Source organism: Parus major, chromosome 1A (genome assembly GCF_001522545.3).
Source record: "Parus major isolate Abel chromosome 1A, Parus_major1.1, whole genome shotgun sequence".
In the NCBI taxonomy this organism is placed as follows: Eukaryota; Metazoa; Chordata; class Aves; order Passeriformes; family Paridae; genus Parus; species Parus major.
In genome coordinates, this window is record NC_031773.1 from 67,830,961 (window position 1) to 67,852,266 (window position 21,306).

The window sequence follows — 21,306 nt, forward strand, 5'->3', positions numbered from 1 at the left end:
TGTACTGTGTTTATGTGCCTGCACATACCAACACTTTCTCTGTGGACCTCAGTTTCTGTGGTTAAGAAGTGGCTCTTAACTATCTTGGCTTTTTAATCTGAAAGGATTTTGCTGCATCATTCTGTTCTCAGAAGGTACTTCACCACTAGGCACGCACATATTTTACATTCTCAACTTGTTTATTAGCATCTGATGGTGTTTGTGACTAGAGTGGAAAAAAGATAAGAGAAGGTGAAAGGCCTTCCATACGACAAAGGTTGAGTTGGAGAAAAGATTTCTCTGGTCACACAAAGTTCATGTTTACGTGATGTTTACTTCCCCAAAGCCTCTTTTGCTGCAGTAGTAGAAGCACCAAAGCACCAACAAAGGCATAAATTAGAGTGCTCTGACTTGGCTACTCTGTTATTCTGTTATTCTAAATGATGGTGTTTATAAAAACATGAGTGTCTTGTGTTTATCTGCTGTAGCTGTTGCAATGCTACTGAAGATATTCTTAAGAAAGGCCAACTCAGGGTTTGGGAGATGAGAGGAAAGCTCATCATTGGTTTTATTTTTGTTTTTTTCGGGTTGGTTTGTTTTTTGTTTGTTTTTTGTTGTTTGTTTATTTATTTAATTAAAAAAAAATGGAATGTGGGAGGGAGAAGCCTTCAGAAATTTTGCTGTTCTCCAGGTAGTTACATAGCTTGGAAAGTATGACTTGGCAGCTCTTCTTAGAGCAATGGCTGCAAGCACAGTTTTGCTTGCCTGCTTCCCGAGTCTTTTCACTTCTCTGCAATATACTTCATTTCCAGGCTGTGGTTACTGCTTTAACCATATGAATGGCAGAACTGGGCAGGTAGAAATAGAAAGACTGATCTGAAATTTCAGCTTACGTTTCAGACAAAAAATACATTTAAGAGCCGTGGGATGCTCGAAAGCTGCTGCAGAAATATCCATTTCCTCCTAGCACTGTCCAGTTACTCTGTGCTGGTTGTTTTGCAGTGTCTGATAATTGGGGCTGGACCCTGTGGCCTTCGTACAGCCATCGACCTGTCGTTCCTGGGAGCCAAGGTGGTGGTGATAGAGAAGAGGGATGCCTTCTCCCGCAACAACGTGCTGCATTTGTGGCCCTTCACCATCCACGACCTGAGGGGCCTCGGCGCCAAAAAGTTCTACGGCAAATTCTGTGCAGGATCCATAGATCACATCAGTAAGTACAGCCAGGGCTGGACACAGCTGCACTGCTTCTTCCTGGGGGGAACGAGGGGAAGGGTGTGGGGTAATGAAAATTCAGCCTGCACCAGACCCTGCTCTCGAGTTATAATGGTACAGCTTTGCATCGTGCATTCTGGGCTAGTCATGAGATTAAAACATGCAGTGTTTATCTGTCATCTCTTAGACATTCCTTGGGCACAGCTTCTTCCTACACTGAAAAATACACTTGAAGCTCAACATTTTTTTCTTTTTCTTTTCTTCCTATTTTTTGCTGATACACTCCTGCAGCTGCCACATTATTCTGTTTCTCTTGAGTAAAGAAAAATTAGTGCACGCTTTTGAACACTCTTGTGAATTTCAGTCTGGAGAAAGGAGGAACAGTTTTGGCTTTATTAATTTTTAGAAGAGAGATGAAGATACATTTTGATTAATTAGATGGTTATGTGTTAAAATTGAGAAATAATCTTGATGATTTTTAAGTTGTGTTAAATCAGTCTTCTTTGAAAGCTGAATGCTTTGGTGGAGCAGGAGTTATTTTTCTTTTCTTTTTTTGTCCCCAAAATTGACTGTACATGGCATAGCCAGGTGTTGCCCACCAGTCTGTATCTTGTCTTTTTTTTTTTAATTTGGCAACAAATGGTAAAGCTGGAATATCTTCATAACTTCACTCTTGCAGATTGCTTTTTCCTTCTAATTCCTTTTCATTTTTATTCTTCCATCTTTTTATGCATTTTGTCTTTTTTTGTGTATCAGCACAGCTAAAATACAGTGTTTAAGTGAAGGATTTTTTTCATTGCAGTATCTGAAATATGGCAATAAGGTGTTTTCATTCAAATTAATTGAATTGCACATTAATTTTCATTCCCATTGCCAAAGTTACCTGAAGAAGAAGAAAGTAGCAGCTGGCCTTTAAGTCAGGGAATCAGTAATGTCCACATGGGCACTTGTGCTCTTCTCTTTTTCTTCTATTTCTTTATCATCTGCCTTTTTTTTTGCAGGTATCCGTCAGCTCCAGCTCATCCTTTTGAAGGTTGCCTTGATCTTGGGAATAGAGATCCATGTCAATGTGGAATTTCGGGGGCTCGTTTACCCTCCTGAGGACCAGGAGAATGAAAGCAAGTAGCACTGAAATGGGCAGTAGAGAAGGGGGAAGTTGTGGTTGGATACACAGGCTCCTAAACCTTAACTCTGCTTATGACATTAAGTCCTTTCCTCGTGCTTCATTAATAAGAATAGTTATTAATCCATTTTTGCTTGGATTTTTAGCAGGATTTGTTTTTCTAGTGACAAATCCAAATTAGTTGAAATTTTTTTGAGTTTGTATGAAACAAAGTCACCAGAAGGACGACACAGAAATAAACCAAGACATGGCAAATTGTAATTGCTTCTAAAATACTTAAGCCTATTACATAACATCTGATAACATTTTGAAACAACTCCTTTCTTTGCATTCACTGAGGATATTCATATTGGTGAATGATCCCTGTTATGCTTTTAGTATCACTGAAACCTCTTCTCTGATCACCACAGGAGATGCAGCTTACTTATTTTTTTGCCTTTTATTAATTGTATAGATAGTAGAGAAGTTTGTAGTTGCTCCTAAAGGGATTAGAGGAATTTTAGCAGAGCTGTGTCTCCCTCTGATATTCACATGGAATTGCTGCACAGTTCAGGAATAGCCCTGTCATCAGTGCAGCTGTCCTGCAGGGTTTCTTGACTGATCATGTGTTGAAGGATTTATTGATAGTAAGAACTGCTTTTATCTATTTTTTCTATGATTATTGCCATTTATAATGTCATTAACTTGGAGTTTATCTACAGGAATAGGTTGGCGTGCATTGGTCCACCCCAAAACCCATCCAGTGTCTGAGTATGAGTTTGAAGTAATCATTGGAGGGGATGGCAGGAGAAACACCTTAGAAGGTAATGAAGTGTCCATAATTCACCTCCAAACAGAAACTTATTCTTAAATTTGTTAGAACAAAAGTGGCTTTTAATAGGCCTATCTGCATCTGAAAAAGACACTTGACAAGTGATATGGAGATTAAAAGTCCATGTGAAAATCCATTTGTAGAAAAGATGTGGGTGGTCTTTGTTAGTTTAGAGGAAGAAAACAAAGACATGAGGGGTTTTGATCAGGATAATTTTTTCCTACATGTTTTCTTTAGTAGTGTTGTCACTCCTACCTTTGGGTGTAGGATCTGAGGTGTTGAATGTTATTCTGTGTAGCAGACAAACCCATGTTAATATTTTTTTAATAGAAATTGCAGCTTTGGAAAGAGAGATGAGAGAGGGGGTGGTGAGGAGCTTTTTCCCTAAACAACACTTATTTTCTGATGAAGCAATTATTCTTTCCTCTGTGGAGGAGTTTGTAACTTATCAATTCCCTTCTTCCTCTTTACTTTGTCTGTGCCATACTGTGCCTTCTCTGAAGGTGTGTCTGGTTTTCAGCCTTGCAACTTTATCCTTCCCGTAGGGTTTCGCCGGAAAGAATTCCGCGGTAAACTTGCGATTGCTATCACAGCAAACTTCATCAATCGCAACACCACAGCTGAAGCCAAAGTAGAAGAGATCAGTGGTGTGGCCTTCATCTTCAACCAGAAGTTCTTCCAGGATCTCAGAGATGCCACAGGTTTGCCGGCTCTTGATGAATTTCCAGTGAAAACTATTTGTATTCATTGTTGCAGCTTTGCAGCTCAGATTTGTGTGTTTATTCGAGAAGCAAGCATCTCGTGCAAGGCAGGCAGTCATTGCTGTCTCTGGCTTCCCTATTTTTGCAGCTGCTCTGCTGTACAAAGCAGATGTGTGTCATTTTGGTTCAGTAGCTCAGAACTTAGGGTTTTCAGGAAATCAGAGCTCTAAATGGGAAGAGGTCATGAATCCAGAGTTCTCTGTGCACCACATCTGAATTGTATACCTTAGAGTGATGATAAATGGATTTTTTAAAAGAGGTAGCTTTATGCAGGTGAAATGTGCTGTCTGTGGTTTTGTTGAGAATTCAGATTTTAAAGTCACCCAGAGCATGGGAGAAATGTCATTCTCTCTGATTTTCTCTAAACATGCAGTTTCAATTTACTTTCTTCTGGTAGGACTTTTGTTGCACATAACTCCTAACTTGTTCCTTCACTACCACATCTTTTGTTCTGTCACAAGGCATTGACTTGGAGAACATTGTCTACTACAAAGATGATACACACTACTTTGTCATGACTGCCAAAAAGCAGAGCTTGCTGGATAAAGGAGTGATACGGCATGTGAGTATTAACTTCTCCTCTATTCTCTGTAAGCTAAAATTGTGGTGACAATTTACTTTTGGGAAGGTGAAAGTAGGAAAATGTGCTTTTCCTCCATCACATAATGTTTTTTATACAGTTGTTATTTTAGAACATGAATGTAGTTGTGTTCTAAAAAGCAGTTAATGCCCTTCTGAAGTATTTTAAACCATCAGACGAGTGTTACAAAAACCTGTACTTTTCAAATTTGTCTCCCTTTGTAGATTTGACAGTTTTGTTCATGCCAAGATAAAATATGCTGAAAGAACATTTGATAGTTTATTTGAGCTTCTCTCATTTTATGGGAATGAAAAATGCTCCAAAGTTTCTTAGCCCTTTCACAGTCAGAAATGCAAGCAGGACTGTTAACTGTTTGCAATAAAAGATTTATAGATTTTCTCCTGGAAGCATTAACACAAGTAGGAATGAAAGAAATCAGCAGGCAAATTTGTATGAGTGAATTTGTCAGAATTTTAATGCCAACTACCATCTATACCAATCTCAAAATCAACTTGTGGGTTTGACCACAGCATTTTTACTTTGCCGGTTTTGGCAGGACCACGCCGACACAGAGGTCTTGCTCTCCCGGGAGAACGTGGACCAGGAGGCTTTACTGAACTATGCCAGGGAAGCAGCAGATTTCTCCACTAACCAGCAGCTGCCATCTCTGGATTTTGCCATCAACCACTACGGGCAGCCCGACGTGGCCATGTTTGACTTCACGTGCATGTACGCGTCCGAGAACGCCGCCCTGGTGCGCGAGCAGAACGGCCACCAGCTCCTCGTGGCGCTGGTCGGGGACAGCCTCCTCGAGGTTGGTGTTCAGCTGGAGGCTGTGAGCTCTGAATGAGCCACAAACCTTTGCACCATCGCTGAAATGTGTGCTGCCTGACATAGGGAAAGCTGCTGTTTGTTGTAGAATAAAGTGGGAGGTTTGAAGGAAGGGTGGGAGTGTTGGGAAAAGAGAATTTTTAGCATGGTAATGATGTCGCTTAGGAAAATGTGTGCAGAGCTTTTTCTGAAGTTCTGGCTGTTCCATCTGCTTCTTGTTGGGATGAGTTGACTCTCTACAGAACCTACTGTAGGCCTGCTAATAATTAGCATTTTGTAGTTGGTTAAAAAGTACTGTCTTGAAGAGAAGCTGTTAAGACACCCCAGGCTATGAATTACTGTTAGAAATAGAGGGACATTGATTTTGGGAGAGCTCATGAACTGTTCACCATACATCTGGTTTCCTCTAACCCAGTGGGGAGTGGAGCTTGAAGCTAAGTACTGAGTTATAATTTCCCAGCAGATTACTGCCTGAATATGTACTTGATACTTCTTTAAAAATTTTTCCCTAAGTGATGCTTTTCCTTTCTCTGCTTTTCTTTTTCTTTTTCTTTTTTTTTTTTTTTATGTAACCTATAATATCAGCCATTTTGGCCAATGGGAACTGGAATAGCCAGGGGGTTTTTGGCTGCCATGGACTCTGCTTGGATGGTACGAAGTTGGTCGCTTGGAGCTAGTCCTTTGGAAGTTCTTGCAGAGAGGTAATGGAGAAAGTGAATACATTTACAGTTCTAATCCAATCCTCCAACATCTCATCATTCATTCCAGTTTCTTTTAGTACAAATGTGTAGACAGAATGGGAGATACAGACTCTCACTGGTTTTAGAGAATGGTTGAGGGTATAATTCAGTTAAAAAAAATTTCAAAGGAGTCAATAAACTGAGGTATGTGGAGGAGTAAGAAATGTTGCTGTTCCTGGACCTAGTTTAAAAGGATTAGATGAAGAACTTTAAAAAAAAAAAGTGCTTATTGACATTGCATGGAGTGAGCCTGACTGTCACCAGCCCTTCAATGGCAAACCAGGTGAAGATGTAGCTGCCTTTAAAGTACCAGATACAAAAGTTCTTGCCATCTCCTATTATTTTGTGGATACCTTATTATTTCCTTTTAAGGAAGCTGTAACCTGCTATTTTTCATGCTTTCCTTGGCACTTTCATGTAAGCCAAGCAGCATCTCATCTCTTTTGAAGTATTGAGTTGTTGATGTGTTTCAATCAGCTTTGGGTGAGTGTTGTTTTGGTGACTCAAAGTGCTGTCTTGGAGATCAGAACTGGCTTAATTAAAGAATGGAGTAAGTTAAAGCAACAGTTTGTGGGTCCTATTTTAAATTTCAACTGCAGCTTCTGACTGTAAGGAACCATAGTATAATGTCTAAAACTGCACAATGGCACAATTCATGCTTAAAATTCCATTTTTTTGAATTTAAAAGAACAGTGAGGAAAATAATGTTGCTGTTGAGGCCAGACTTCATCACCTTTCCATTAGCCACTTCAGACAGCAGTAAGATCTTCTCTGGGCTTTCTCTTCAATGTACTGAACAAACTCAGCTGTCTTGGCCCTCCTCACAGGGAAAATGCTGCAGTCCCCTTGGTGGCCCCTCTTCCTGAGCCCCTTCTGTGTCTCAGTGTCTTTACTGTACTTCAGTTTTGCCCAGTGAATTGTTCTCTTTCCTCCTTTGGAATTCTGATGTTGTGTTAAAGTGCAGATTTTTATATGCTAATGCTGTCTCTTAGCTATGCAGTGTCTGAAGTGGTTAGATTTCTGATTTGAATGTTTATCTCTCCAGAGTTTACTTAGCCATAGTAGTAGTGATGCATCTCTTAAGAAAAAAAAACCAAAACAGAACAAAACCTCAAACCAGCCGAAACAAACCAAAAACCCCAAACCACCACAAAGCCTAAATAAAACAAATGAACCAAAACAAAACCCCAGACATTTTTTTTTGTTATTTTCCCAAGGGAAAGCATTTACAGGCTGCTGCCTCAGACCACCCCAGAGAACGTGAGTAAAAACTTCAGCCATTACAGCATTGATCCTGCCACCCGATATCCCAATATCAACGTCAACTTCTTGCGGCCACAGCAGGTAAATCACAAATTGTGCCTCTGAGAGCTTGTAATCTGCAGTGTCTTTCCTCAGGTGAAGCTGTGCCAGTGTTCTGGGAACAGAGAGTGATATGTGTGTAACGTGGAAGCAGTGAAAGGCAGTTGCATCAGTCAAGAGTAGACTTTTGTGCTTGAACAAATTCCTTTTTAGGAATGCTTGATTCTGATAATTTTATCTGTGATATGATGATACAGGAAACCTATAAATTTGTGTTTTCTATGTGTGCACGTGCATTTTCTTTGTAATAATCCAGTTTAGCAGTCTGTCATTGCAATTTGGTGTCCACTGAGCAGCAGCAGCAGTCAGCTGGACTGTTCAGCACTGATCCTTGCTGTTGTGAGTTCTTGGGGTAGGATTTTTGCTACCTACGTGTACTTACCTTCCTTTTTGTACTTTGGGATGTTTCCTTATTGTCTTCTGGTGATTTCTGTGTGTGTCTAGGGTGCATCATAAATGTTTTTGTGCATCATTTTAGGTACGCCACTTGTATAATACAGGAGACTTGAAAGACATTCACCTGGAGATAGAGAACTTTGTGAACTCCAGGACACCAAAGCTGACTCGAAATGGTAGGTCTGGCTGCTGTCCTATTCCTTTTGTATTCTGGAAGCTGGATCAGTGCAGGAACTAGAGAGCAGGGCTGTAGAGTATTATTTTACCATTATTTAACATCTGCATTTAGCAAATGTATCCAGTAATTGTTTTGTCAACAGTCTGAGCTTACAATTTTTCAAGTTGCCATTAGCATGGGAATTTATTTTTGTTTGCCTAATTTCCCTTGCCTTATAATGCTGTTAATTTTCTAAGCATGTTTGTTTGTATAGGCAGTTCTTTTCACCTCCTTTATCTCTAGCAATGTCCTTGCTTAAAGTGCAGAAGCCTGGACTGAGTTTGCTCTAACAGTAGACTCAGAACTCTTACAAATGTAACAGAAGTTATTGCTTGTGCAGTCTTGCATGTTCCTGCTTTCCTTTTCTTCATCTCATCTCTCAACTAAATGAAACCTCACTTTGCTTGCATTATTCTGAGAGCTAGATGCCTTGTGATAAGCATTTCAGTATCTGTCTACTTGTCATACCCTGAGGGGTATGTCAGACTTTTCCTTTTGCATGCCTTGTCTTGGATGCCCAGATAGTGTTTTGGGATTCCCAGAGTGGCTCTTTGCTGCTGAGCCTTCCTTCCACTGCTGAAGAGCTGTGTAGTCTCTGCTCTTTGCCCTGCAGCCATGTCCCTTTAGGCTGTAATCTCATCAGATCTTCTGGTAAGACAAGGTCAGAATAGGTCAGTGCTTTTAAAAGAAAGTTTTCAAGGGAGAAGTTACAGAAGTACATTTGCAGTTCTTCCTGTAGAAGTAGTATATCTGGGATTTAGAGAGCATTGCTACTGTATGTCCTTTTGATCATATTTAACAAGCCTTTGCAACAGTTTTAGATTTCCTGGGGCTCTTTTACAATGGCCAGGGTGAAAAGTGTGGCAAGTTAGAACTTAGATAATTACTTTTCAGCAAATGAAAAATACTTTTGTGGGTTTAAAATAGATATGATAGTATTTTTAAAAGAAAATAAGAATCCTATCCTCTGTTACCCATTGTAGAAGGAGCTTGTTTTTTACATTAAGATTTTGCTTGTTGACTTCTGGAGTTTGTGTTGTATTTAGAATTTGAGCTGGTTTGAAATGTGCTATCTTTTTTTACAGAGTCTGTAGCTCGCTCTAGTAAATTGCTGAGTTGGTGCCAGAGGCAGACTGATGGATATGCTGGTGTTAATGTGACAGATCTCACAATGTCATGGAAAAGTGGCTTAGCTTTGTGTGCCATTATCCACAGATACCGTCCAGACTTAATGTGAGTAACTGGCTGCTTCAAATAACTGGGAAGAGCAGGAAATTAGTGATATTTGAAACTCATAATATGAAGTTGGAGGCAGTGTATTTGTGATTTACAAAGAAATGGATTGAAATTAATTCAATTAAACTTGATAGAAACCAGCGTCCAGTGGTTCAGTAGCAGAATGGAAGGTCATGATAGTTTGATGAATTTGAAAATAAATGTGTTGTCATTTTCCCTTCTGCATGATTGGGCAGAATTAAGTTTCAAATTGGAACTGAGTGGAAAGCATTATTGACTGACAGATTTTATGTATGGAGTGAGTAAGAAACACTTCATAGCTTCAGTTAAATCTCTTGTGAACAAGACTCTGCATAGTCCTTTATAAATTCCTTGGTTAGCAAAGCAACTCTTTCAGGCTTCTCTTTCTAGAAATAGTGACCCACAGCCTAAATAGAGAGTAGTACTATCTGCACACTGACTTTTTGGTTGGGTGAATGGCAGAGGTGTCCTCTTCAGTGCTATATTGGGTAAAACACTGCCCAGCTTCTAGAATGGGAAAACACTGCCTGGAAAGGTGACAGCAGCAAAGACTCTGGTACTTTAATCTGACATGTCTCCAACTTCCCAAAGGGACATCAGAAAAAATCTAGAGCTGTACTTGAAGACATAATTCACTGTAAAACATACTGAAAAATTGTGGAGTTATTCCAATCCATATGCACTGAGTTACTTCTATATTGGTGTACTTGAGTCAACATGAGATACACTGTTTAATAGCTTTATAGTTTGTGGAGAGTTCAAACAGCTTTTAAAATGGTTCTTGTAACTCTCTACAAGCTATAGCTTTTTATATAGTAATACAAGTTTTGGACAAAGCCAGCAGAACAAAAATATGGATCAGTCAAGGAAAAAAGGGACAAAAAGTCAAGATTTAATTTAGTACCAAACACACAGAAGATTTTATGTAGGGGAGGATGTAGAGTCTTCCAACAAAGGAGGAAGTGGAGATGTATTTCAGAGAATAATGGTTTTAAGAAGAAAAGTCTAGGTTTTTAGCAAGAGCAAACAAATTTTAAAAGAATATATCTGAGCCAAAGTTCGGTGTAATTAAGTAGCATCAACTTTGTCATATTGGTGGCAAATAAAATTAGGCTTTCAAGTGAAAAAATAAAATAAAATAAAGGATGTCTGAGTTCTTTCAGAAGACTGTTTTCTACTTGAATCAGTGCATGACCTCTTTTTGCCCTTTGCAGAGACTTTGATTCCTTGGATGAGAACAATGTGGAGAAGAATAACCAACTGGCCTTCGACATTGCTGAGAAAGAGTTTGGAATATCTCCCATTATGACTGGAAAGGAAATGGCATCTGTTGGAGAGCCAGATAAGCTGTCGATGGTGATGTACCTCACACAGTTCTATGAGATGTTCAAAGACACCATCCCCTCTAGTGGTAAGCACTTTGGGGCACTTCTGTCAGATTTAAAGGCTGCTCCAGGGTGAATGTGTGTGCTTCAGTTACCTTCATGCTGCTTCTGCATGAGCACACAGAGTAGTTACTCACTGTAGCTTTACATTAGAAAATGATTTGTTTGATTTTGAAGAATTTGATTTGTTACTGGTGCTGATAAAAACCATGATGTCAGCAGCAGGGGCAAAATAAAGACTTAATACACAATAATGTCCTCAAAAGTTCTAGACTCACTTCAGCACTACTAGATAAGTTTTCTGCTTTTGTTTGTTCTAGCTAGGTGCCTTGCTAGTAGCTGTTGAACAGGTAATTTCAAAACACCAGCTGAGTTTTAAACATATTCACCATCTGTGAATGGTGAGAGTAACTTGAGGCCAATGAGGAACAAAACATCTTTGATCAGAACTGGAAGATGTAACTACCTAACCCAAATTAACATGGCCAGCCTTTAAATATTGATAATGTTGTTACAGCTCTTTATTACTGATTATCTTAATTCACATCTATCTTTCTGATAAGGGGGAAAAATTTGGTTTAATAGCCTTTAAAAAATTTAGTATGTATCATGTATTATTTCTAAAACTCTGGACTCTTTTTAAGAATACCCATGTTCATGTTCTTTAAATCATGAACATCAAGATTATTATTTTATTTTATACTTTAAATATAAATGTAAAATAAAGTAAGTGAAGTAAACATAGTATCTGTTATGAGTGATTATAAACCCTGAAAGAACTGCTTTGGGCAAAATGAAGAAGCAGAATAGCTGAGAAAGGTATTAATTCTAGACATTTTGTACAGAGAATTTAAGAAAAAGATTGCTATGTTAAAAAGAATCATTGAGTCCTTCAGTTGAGTATTTAATACCAGTTCTTGTTATTTGTTCTGCCTTTTCCCTAACAGATAGCTTGGACCTGAATGCAGAAGAAAAGGCAGCCCTGATTGCCAGTACCAAATCTCCCATCTCCTTCCTCAGCAAACTGGGACAAAGCATCTCTCGGAAGCGCACTCCCAAGGTAACCAGGCACAGCCCTGGGAGCACTTGGGTCTGGCAAGCTGCTGGACAAGCAGTGGTACTAAAAAAGCAGCTGTTAGTGTTTATCAGTGCAGTTAGTTTGTGAGAGACCATGTGTTCTTGGTATGGGGCAATACATGACATTTATGACTGCAAGATTGCATCTGTAGCATGTACTAAGTGGTGTATATCAGTCTTTAAATCTTAGCCTTGTGGTAGTGTTTGGGCATATATTTTCTCTTGGAACATAGCTGCTTTCTCATTTTTCAATGATTTGAAAGTGTTGAAGAATTGACCAACTGAAGATAAGAATCCCCTAAGGAGTATCTAGGAAAAAAAAAACCCTTTTTCTTAAACAAAGGGAGAATGAGCACAGAGAATTAAATAAGTTTTGCAACTAAACTGATTAAGTGCACTGATGACACTTATTTCAGCCCAGGAAAGTGTGAGACTCATTTTTGTTTTCTTTCCCCTACTCCTTCTGTTTTCAGGACAAAAAAGAAAAGGAACTGGATGGTGCAGGAAAGAGGAGAAAAACCAGCCAATCTGAGGATGTAAGTATTACAGTGAGAGGTGTCAGGGAGCAAAATAAATGGTAGGTACATTTTTCTCACTTCAGTTCTTCTATTTTTTTATATAGGATTTATATAGGATTTTTTTAGATACAGTTTAATTTTTTAGATACAATTTAATTCTTCTTCAGGGGTTACACTTTCATGGTATCTCCAGTGAAAATGTTTAATTAATGTTTGTGAAAGAATGCTACATAACAAATGAAATGTTGCAATTCCCTGATAGTCTGTTTTTATCACAAATTACAAGGGTTTGAAGACATCAACACTCATAACTTCTTAGTAAAATCATGCAGTACTCTCAAAAGCTTGATGTAAATTTAAACTTTGGCCTTGCTCTGTGCAAAAAGCATACATTTCCAGTATGCTCCATAAGGCTGTCTTTCAAATTCAGTGTTTGTAGCCAAATGGGTACAGGTGAATTAAAATTCAGTGCTTTGGGTTTGCTGTTTGAAGATGGGCCTTTGGTTTATGTCAGGGTGTTTCAGCTGAGGTGTTTTAGGTAGGAAAGTGTATCAAATATTCTTGAAAAGATCAGTAAAAATTAACAGAACACTCGATGACTTGCAAAGGAAATGAAAATCTGAGCTTTCAAGTGAGGCTAAGAGATCTGTTATCTACAGTGTAAGAAACTTTTCACAGCAAAGGGGGAGAAAGGAAAAGGTGATCTGGTTGTGTCTTGTTAAATTTTGATGTCGCTGATTGTTAGGAGGAGCTCCCACGAAGCTACAGAGAAGAAAGGCCCACGCTGGTGAGTGCCCTGACAGAGAGGAGAATTGATGCTGCCATTGGGAATCAGAACAAAGTCAAGTCCATGGCAACCCAGCTACTGGCCAAGTTTGAAGAGAATGCTCCGGTGCCGTCCTCAAACTTACGAAGACAGGTAGGAGATGGATAATAAACCCCTTTGTTTTGGAATTGTAGAGGAAAACCATCAATGCTAGCATGCATTCCCCAAGACTGGATGCTAGCATTGCTTTTCTTCTTCAAAGGCTCTCCTAGAGAAGAGTGAAGTTTACTCAAAGCTTAAAATTGACAAGTACAGGGTGGAGAAGAACTTCTTTAAAAAAGCCCGTTTCTCTGTTATTGCCCTTATTGTGTAATCTTTCACAAACATATTACCAGCAATTTAGTTTCTTTTATAACTCCTATTGCTCTTTAAAAGCTTTCCAGGAATGTTCTGCTTATACTGTTTAAGAACAACCATTTGATTTCTGATTTGAGCATTTTCATATCGGGTTACATCTGTTTGTTCTCGTGAGCCGTGATTAAGCATAGTACGTGTATGTATGTGCAGCAGATAAATGCTTGGGAGTTTCTTGGCAATCAGGATGTTTGTGTCATTCCAAGTGAGTCCTGTTTGTTATCCAGGATGGTATCTGAACTGCTGCAACTGCAGGGTGGTTATCTTTGAAGTTAGATTGAGTCACTTGAAGCTGCTGCTGGCAGTGCAGTGTCAGCAGGATGAGGCTCAGTGTGGTTTAAGTGCCAGAGCCCTTGCCCTGCTGCATGAGTCCATCTCCACAGCTTGTGCCACATTGTGAGTGGGACCTGAGCTGGCTGCTTGAAAGCCAGGTCAAGTTTCTCTGTGCCACACTACATGTCAGCATTAGTAGTGTAACATAATCAGAATGGTGAATTCTGTCCACACAATAAAATGTTTCTTCTGCTGCTACACATTGGCTGGCATACTCAGCCAATGATTTGAAGAAACAATTAAATGAAAGGAAAGGTCCAAAAATATGTGAAGTTTCCCATTTTTGGATGTTATTTTCCTTTTTATATTTTACTTGCTAAATGAATTCCCCCCTACCCTATTTTTTTTTTCCTTAAATGTTTGTCTGTCTTATTCTGTATTCCATTCCTATGGCTTTCTTTGAGTTTCCTTCACTATTTTATCTTTCCTCCTTGGTCCCACCTTCCCTACAACCTGCATGCAGCAACCTGTCCTGCCTTATCAAGAACGTGTTCACAGCCAGCCATCCAGCAGACGAGAGCAGGGCCGGCTTGCTCCCATACCCCAGTGGAAACAGGTAAAGAAATTCATTCTGCCTACAATGCATTGCCTGCACCCAACACCAGCTACCACTGTTGTGTTTTTAAGCCAGTCCTTTTCTAGCACCTTGTCTGAGTTTGTTATTTTAAATAATTTTCAGTGAATAAAGTCAACATCTGCCTTTGGTGGTGATGTATGGTTTAATGTTTCAAAATTATTTAATCCCATTTTCTCTGCCCTCTTATGTTAGTTTCAACTTACCAAGACTTTCATGGATGTTGCAGCAGAAATTTTTGCTGTAAAATTTCTAGATTCTTCTGTTAGAAATAAAGGAAACTTGTAAGCAATTATGGAAAATGGTGAGGTAAAAGTTGTCATATCATCTATGATATTAAAGCTCTTCCTTGATATAAATAGTAAAATTGGTTACCAGTTTTGCTATTCCTGTGTGAAATCTTAGGTGTTCTGTAGTTGCAGGAGACTTTCCTGTGGTTTCCCTTTCTTTATTGACACTTTCTTTAACGCAGCTTTCCTCGCCAGCTTCTCACACTTGTTGCTTTGCAGACTCCTGTGTTACTGTGAATTCAGTGCATTTTAAGTTTTCTTCCACAGAGGGGTTCAGAATAGGGACCAACAGCAGGAAAATAAACAAGGATCAAATTTTATTTTCCCTCCAACGTTTTGGGCCATTGTCATTGCTGCTGAATTTCTTACAGCCATGTGCTTTCCAAAGCTAAGGTTCCTGATAGATGATCTTTCCAGGTATTTAAGGTTACTTACCTCACTGGCTCCATCTGCTTCCACTGTTTCCCTGTTCAAATGGCCTCCTCATGTTTCTGAGAGTGCTCAGAGGTGTTTTGCTGACAGCCAGAATTTGGAGAAACATCTACTTCTTTCTGGCTGTAGTTTAATCAGAGCATAGTCCAGAGTCAAGAGGAAGAAGATGACACTGGTTTGGAAATTCGCTGTTCTTGATGAATTCACGGTGATCTTCGTGTCTGAGGCATTCAGCACAATTAATGCTGCATGTCATGACTGGTGCCATGATCTGGAAGATTTCAAGGAAGAAGACCTAAGCCCAGGAGAGTTATTGTCAGTAGGATTGTCAGGATGCTTTGGTTTCCTGACTCATTGTTTGTTCTTGTACTTTTTGTCTCATCAAAATCATCTTTATAGGCTAATGAGCACTTTGAGATGGATTCACATCATTCACAATTAAGGCAAATTTTATTTCTCAAGAACACTTAGTGCAAGGGAAGCGAAAAAAACTGATACAAAAAAGCTCTACAATATTAAGTGAGTTGATGAGCGCTGCTTATATTACCTCCTGGAAAAAGGAAAACTGGATTGCAGTGGCTGTCTCTCTCTGCATTCCTGCACCCTTGAGATTTCTATTTGAACCTGTTACTGAAACTTTATGAAGGCTTTATAATTAAGTTTAGTGAAACTTTATAGTGAGTCTTTATAGTGAAACACAAATGTTCTTATTGTCCTTTTGTCATTGATAGAATAAAAGGACAAAGCTTTATTTCCTCTTTTAATTGAAGATTTTTCTCCTCACCAGGGAGCAGTTTTTTGTTTTTGTTTGTTCTTGTTTATACCTGCACTATAGAACTTAAAAGAAATTCTAAAAAAGGAAGAAAAAATCCTTCTGCTTTCCCTTGACGTCAATAGCATCTCTGTACAGGAAGCAGTGTAGGGCATGTCTTTGAAAAAATCTTTATGCAACAGTTTTCCTTTCATGGGATTTAAATTCTTCTTTTCAACACTAGCAGTGATTGCCTTGTGTGGATGATTTCCCTCTCAGTGTTACACATGGAGATGATCTTTCCTCGATTGGCTTTACTGCGTCAGCAGAAGATGATTGATTCCTGGGTCCAGATTTCCTGCAGGATTTGCAGTGCTTTTGTAATGAAGAAGTATAAAACTGGGTCTCAAGGATGCAAAATCTGCAGGATACAGAAGGATTGAAACCCCATTGATAGGGTCCCTGTTCCAAAGGTTCTTTCCTGTGTGTCTGGGGAAGACTATGAGTTACCTTCATTCAAAAGCCATGGACATGCACAGAGCCATTTATTGCTGACTGAACAGAGATCAGCTGAGACACTGAGCCAAGCAGCCAGCTTTTCCAAGCCTGGACAGAAATCCCTCCTGCAGGAAGCTGTTGCTGAAGCAGTACCCTGGCTGGCTGCTGAGATTTCTGATTCTGGTTGCTTGGGAAGGCAGAACCTGATAGCTGTGAAACAGCTTTTGATGGTGCTGGACTGGCCTTCTGTGTGACATGGGTCACTCTGGCTTTGTAGCTCATCCCTGGCTGACAGACAGCAGGGAGGTGCTGCTGAGTACCAGGAGATCTCACAGAATCACCAGCTTGGAAGAGACCTCCAAGATCATCAAGTCCAACCCAGCCCTAACACCTCAACTAAACTCACTGAGTGCCACATCCAGTCTTTTTTTTTTAACCACATCCAAGGGTGATGACTCCACCACCTCCCAGGGCAGATAATCCCAGTATTTTATCACTGCACATGCTGTAAAGGATTAGTATTGTATCTGACAAGTTCTTTAGGGAGGATGATGCTTGCTAGAAAGAGCTGCTCATGAAGGTTTTGGAAAAATTTCTCTTTTGGCACAGGTGTTGAAGTTCATGAGCAGAAACTTCTGCTACCGACTGAATATATCACACAGCAAATTCCAGCTAGGGGAGAGTGCTTTGAAGAGGAGCAGAGCAGCTCCTAAGGGGACAAAGAGTGGGGTGTGTATGTTACTGAGAGAAACCACAGGTTGCCTAATGTTCTTACTAGCTGGCAAAATGAAGTTGAGATCTTCTCTTTGGGAGAAGGGCAGTTATATGATGCACAGCTTTGGTTCTTCCTGTCTTTTGGGAACTGCATGGAAGAGGAAAGTATATTGCTAAAGCCTGAGAGTGGTTGCAAGGAAGAGAATTGCAAAAGAAATGGTCTGGGTTGGACCTACAGTTCTGATGAGAAATTGGCATCTGCCTTGGGGTATTGCCTGGTGGTGTCAGATGGAATTCCTTAGCTGTACTTGTTTACCAGTTTAAATCTAGAATCTTGCTTTACCCCTGAATTAAGGTATTAGCTGAGCAGTTTGCATGAGCTTGTGAGGCAGGATCACCTTGTGTGTTGAATAGGTGGGGTAGGGGTGGCTTGCTAAGAGAGAATTCCTAGAAAGAGTGAAATCCTGGCAGAATCTGCTCTGAAGCAGTTTTTACTTTCATCACAAGAACTTTAATGCTGTCTCTCTTGAAAAGGCAATACCTCCCAAAGAACAAAGTGGTTAAAAACCTCACCCATCTGCTCCTCACAAAATTCTGTGTGGCCTGCATCCCTTGTGAATTGATGACAAAAATTGATTTATTGAGTTACACTTTGAGGATGTTGACCTGTGTTGTTAAATTTGGTTTTGTATTCTTATGAGCACCACAGCAGCATCTAATGATGCACAAAGATATTGTGAAGTGAATATGCACAGTGGAAATGTAGTTCTTTTTATATGATGGTAATATCACCTAAAAAGGCTGGATTGTTTCATGGTGTGGTGGTTGATCTCCTCAAATGAATGCCTGCTGTATAAGAACATCTTCCATCACGTGCTTTATTGCTCTCTGAGCCATTTTGGCTAGTTTTGGGAAAGAGAATCTCATCCAGGATCATGAAGCCATTGAAAGCCATATGGCCTCTCCAGAAGAGGAGCTGCCTGGGCATGGTGTGAGAGACAAACCTTTTAAAATGAATTTTGCCCTGGATTTCCAGACTCTCAGCTTATAGCCTTCAGCAGTCTTCTGCTATTGTTCTGTAGGTCCCTTATCAGCAGCAGTGTTTGAGTGTAATACATAAACTTAAATCATGTCTGATGTATACAAAGATACTTGTAAGATGGAATCCCATGTCTTTTGGTGCACATCTTTCCTGCCTCTGGAGATCTGATGCTTATTCTTTTGAGACCATTCCCTAAAGTGTGATAAAGGACAGTAGTACAAACTGCAGTAATTTTGTTGGAACTGTATTTTTTGAAGATAAGCGATGACTGAGATGACCACAGACAGCAAGAGCTGAAACCTCGACAGGAGAGAACACAAAACACCAGTGACTTCTGCAAATACAGCTTTTTTACCTCCATGTTTTCATTTAAATCTGTTGATTATTTTCTGCTTTCCTATAGTCTTCCTTTTCTTTGCACACTCAGAAATAGATTCTACTGCAGTACTGACTGAACACATACTTCATACATTCAGTGTTCTCAGATTTGCCTTGGAAAAATAAACAAATTTGTGAAAACTTTGACATTTGAAATGCAAACTTGGCCACAAACAGATGAAAATCCAGGAGCAGCTCTATGGTTGAGAATGTTACCATACTTTCAGTTAGAAATTAGTGACTTCACAGCTAAGCCTTTTGAAACAGCATAAAAATGTTCCTCATCCACTGCAGTGCAAAGTCATATGCTTTAGTTTAAGCTGCTTGTAGCATCTGTTTGAGATAGAGGAGTGTATTATTTATTTAACTGTTTTGTTGAAAAGGAGGAGAGCACCCAAACAGATGTTAATGGCAGCTCATCTGCAAGGGCAGTAGTAAACATCTGTAATATCTCTCTACCACGTGCAGTTTTTTAGAGACTTAGCTAACAGTGGCTTTGGGTACACAGCATTTTGTTTCTTCCCAGTGCAATCATTTCCAGACATGCTCTGGTGAGAACTCAAAAAGAAAAACAAAAATCAGGCAGAAGGCACATTAATAAAGAAGAAATGGTGGGGAAAAGACTGTACATAACAAGAAATACAGCAGTAGAAGGGCACACTTTCTGGTGTGTTAAATTGAGGACATGTATGTGCATTGTGTAATGTGCAGACTATTAGATACAGCTCCATTTTTTCTATAAACCAGCTGGATTTCTGTTCTAATAGAATGTAGTACATTTTAGCTTGCCTGAGATGGTGCAATGTCTGTAAGTTAGAGAGGAAGGATCTGAAGCTGGGAGCAGAACTCAGAGACTTGAATTGTATTAGTAATAAGCTGCAAGCAGGAGTAATTAGGTCAACAGGATGGATGTTTTTAAGCATTTTAAAGCACAGCAATAAGTAATTTTTCATAAAGCAAAGAGAGCAGTCCAATTGTGTTATAGAGAGTTCCAAGTTTTGCCTTTAACTGATTGTAAGACCTTGACTCAAAAGCTGTTGGTTTAATTGCTGAATGACACAAATCTGTGTTCATGGACTGTCAAATGTGATTTTGTGGCTCTGGGTGAAAACTTGGGTCTCTCAGCTTCAGGTACACTCTGGCTTTAGCTCATTTGAGAGAGGTGTGAGCTTAGGATCATGGTCTCAGTTCTTGCATTCTGGCCTGTCTCACCAAACCACTGGTAATGTTGCCTCTTTTCTACCATTATTATGATTTTTTTTTTCTTTTTGTGTTTTAAAAAAAGATGAGGCATAAGGAACGTTCTCGGACCTGCCCCAAAAAAGTGATCATGCTTTCTTCTTCCACTCCATCTTCCTCTCCACCGTATCCCAGGCAGCAGGTGATTCCCTCTGCATGCTCTGTCCCTTTCTCTTCATTGCTGCTTGTACAGGTGACTAGCTCACTTATCAAATAGCTTATTTACAAATACATTTCCAATTTTCTTTCTTTCAGATGCTGATAAGGGTTAGGAAGGTAGGGCAGCATTAACTCCCTGGAAGCTTGAAGAGTTTCCACTGGAGACTGAGATTTTGCTCTAGGCAATTTTTTTATTACCGTAGCCTTTCTCAGTTTTGAGATGCAGCAAAGTAGAAATTAAATGTTTGGAGTAATGCAGGGAAAGGAAATTAAACTTTATTCCATCTCCACTCTCCATTTAAATAGGTGTGACTGAATATTTGCCCTTGTATCCAATTTTTTAGGATTTCTTATTTGAAGTGCTTTTTAAGTGTTGTAGTGTCCTGCATATGTCCACTGTGGTCTTTCTGTTTCTCCCACACCAGGCTCTAATCTCAGTCTGTCTGACTTTGGAGCAGTGAGAGCTGTTCTGAGCACAGTGTGTGAATGTACATCCAGATGCTTGTGCACATGTATTTGTTGTCCCAGTTAAATATTACCTGAAATCCTTCTAATATTTGTCTTGTATATTGTCATTGTGCTTTTTTGAATTGTATCCTTTTAAATTATTTGTTTTGTTTTCCTACTTTCAAATCCATTTCTTGATCAATCATGAACTAGAGGTCGTGAAAAGGCAGTTGCAGTTCCTTAGAGGTGTCATGACATCTCCTAAGGATTGTAGAAATGAATTTCCCCAGAGATGGAGCATGTTTCTTTGCTGAGCTCTTGCATGTCTATAAACTGTAAAGGAGCATTACCTTTTAGCAGAGCAGACAAATTTTATTCTTTGGCAGAAGGTTTGACTTGCCTTATTGGTGTGATTTCTCAAATTTTAATTACATCTTGCTGTTTATCTGGTCTAATTATTGTCAGCCTCCAGGACACACATTCTTTGCTGCCTCTGTGGTGTTTGCATCTGCAAGATAGATCAGCTCTGCCTACTGATCCCACTTGAAACTGTCCTTACAAAAAAGGGGGTTGGTCTTCTGCCACAGTGTGAACAGCAGACTTTTCAAAAAGGATACAGGAGAGGACATCTAAGTAGAATGGGGGAGGAAAACCCTTTTCATTAGCAAACCCTGCATTTAAACTGCAGTGTAATGTTATCAGATGATGGGATATAGCTAGCTGTCTTCCTTTTGTCAAAATCCTTTTGAAAGTTTTGTTTGATACATTTTAGGAAAGAAGAAGGTTTTTCCCCAACCTTACAGACAGAGAACCTAAGACAGTTAAATGCTGAGTTTTACTTTCTAATCTATAGTGCGGGATTCATTTTCCATGTAGATAAACTTGTTTGCACTCACTAAGGATCTGTAGCTCTATATTTTCCTTCTGTCACCTCTCCAAGTGTTTGTTTGTCCTGTGTCTTTTTGGTTGCCTAGCTCAGTCATGAAAGCCAGCTACTGCCAAGTGTATTTTGACAATTTT

The 21,306-nt window shown here is 39.5% G+C and overlaps 1 protein-coding gene across 18 annotated transcripts in view; it reads left to right on the forward strand.

The window, feature by feature from the left end:
* Window positions 1–21,306, forward strand: part of MICAL3 (microtubule associated monooxygenase, calponin and LIM domain containing 3) — a 170,329-nt gene that overhangs the window by 71,819 nt on the left and 77,204 nt on the right. For 14 of the 18 annotated variants that reach the window (XM_019006602.2, XM_019006610.2, XM_019006603.2 and 11 more), the window contains exons 3-17: window positions 982–1,189; window positions 2,193–2,309; window positions 3,016–3,117; window positions 3,671–3,826; window positions 4,348–4,448; window positions 5,023–5,280; window positions 5,883–5,998; window positions 7,255–7,381; window positions 7,878–7,971; window positions 9,098–9,245; window positions 10,484–10,680; window positions 11,602–11,714; window positions 12,205–12,267; window positions 12,995–13,168; window positions 14,226–14,318. In XM_019006602.2, coding sequence (XP_018862147.1) covers window positions 982–1,189; window positions 2,193–2,309; window positions 3,016–3,117; window positions 3,671–3,826; window positions 4,348–4,448; window positions 5,023–5,280; window positions 5,883–5,998; window positions 7,255–7,381; window positions 7,878–7,971; window positions 9,098–9,245; window positions 10,484–10,680; window positions 11,602–11,714; window positions 12,205–12,267; window positions 12,995–13,168; window positions 14,226–14,318 — 2,067 coding nt within the window. Of the gene's footprint in view, window positions 1–981; window positions 1,190–2,192; window positions 2,310–3,015; window positions 3,118–3,670; window positions 3,827–4,347; window positions 4,449–5,022; window positions 5,281–5,882; window positions 5,999–7,254; window positions 7,382–7,877; window positions 7,972–9,097; window positions 9,246–10,483; window positions 10,681–11,601; window positions 11,715–12,204; window positions 12,268–12,994; window positions 13,169–14,225; window positions 14,319–19,726; window positions 19,823–21,306 lie in introns of all 18 variants that reach the window. The other 4 variants (XM_019006607.2, XM_015627254.3, XM_015627258.3 and 1 more) reach the window with 2 other exon arrangements.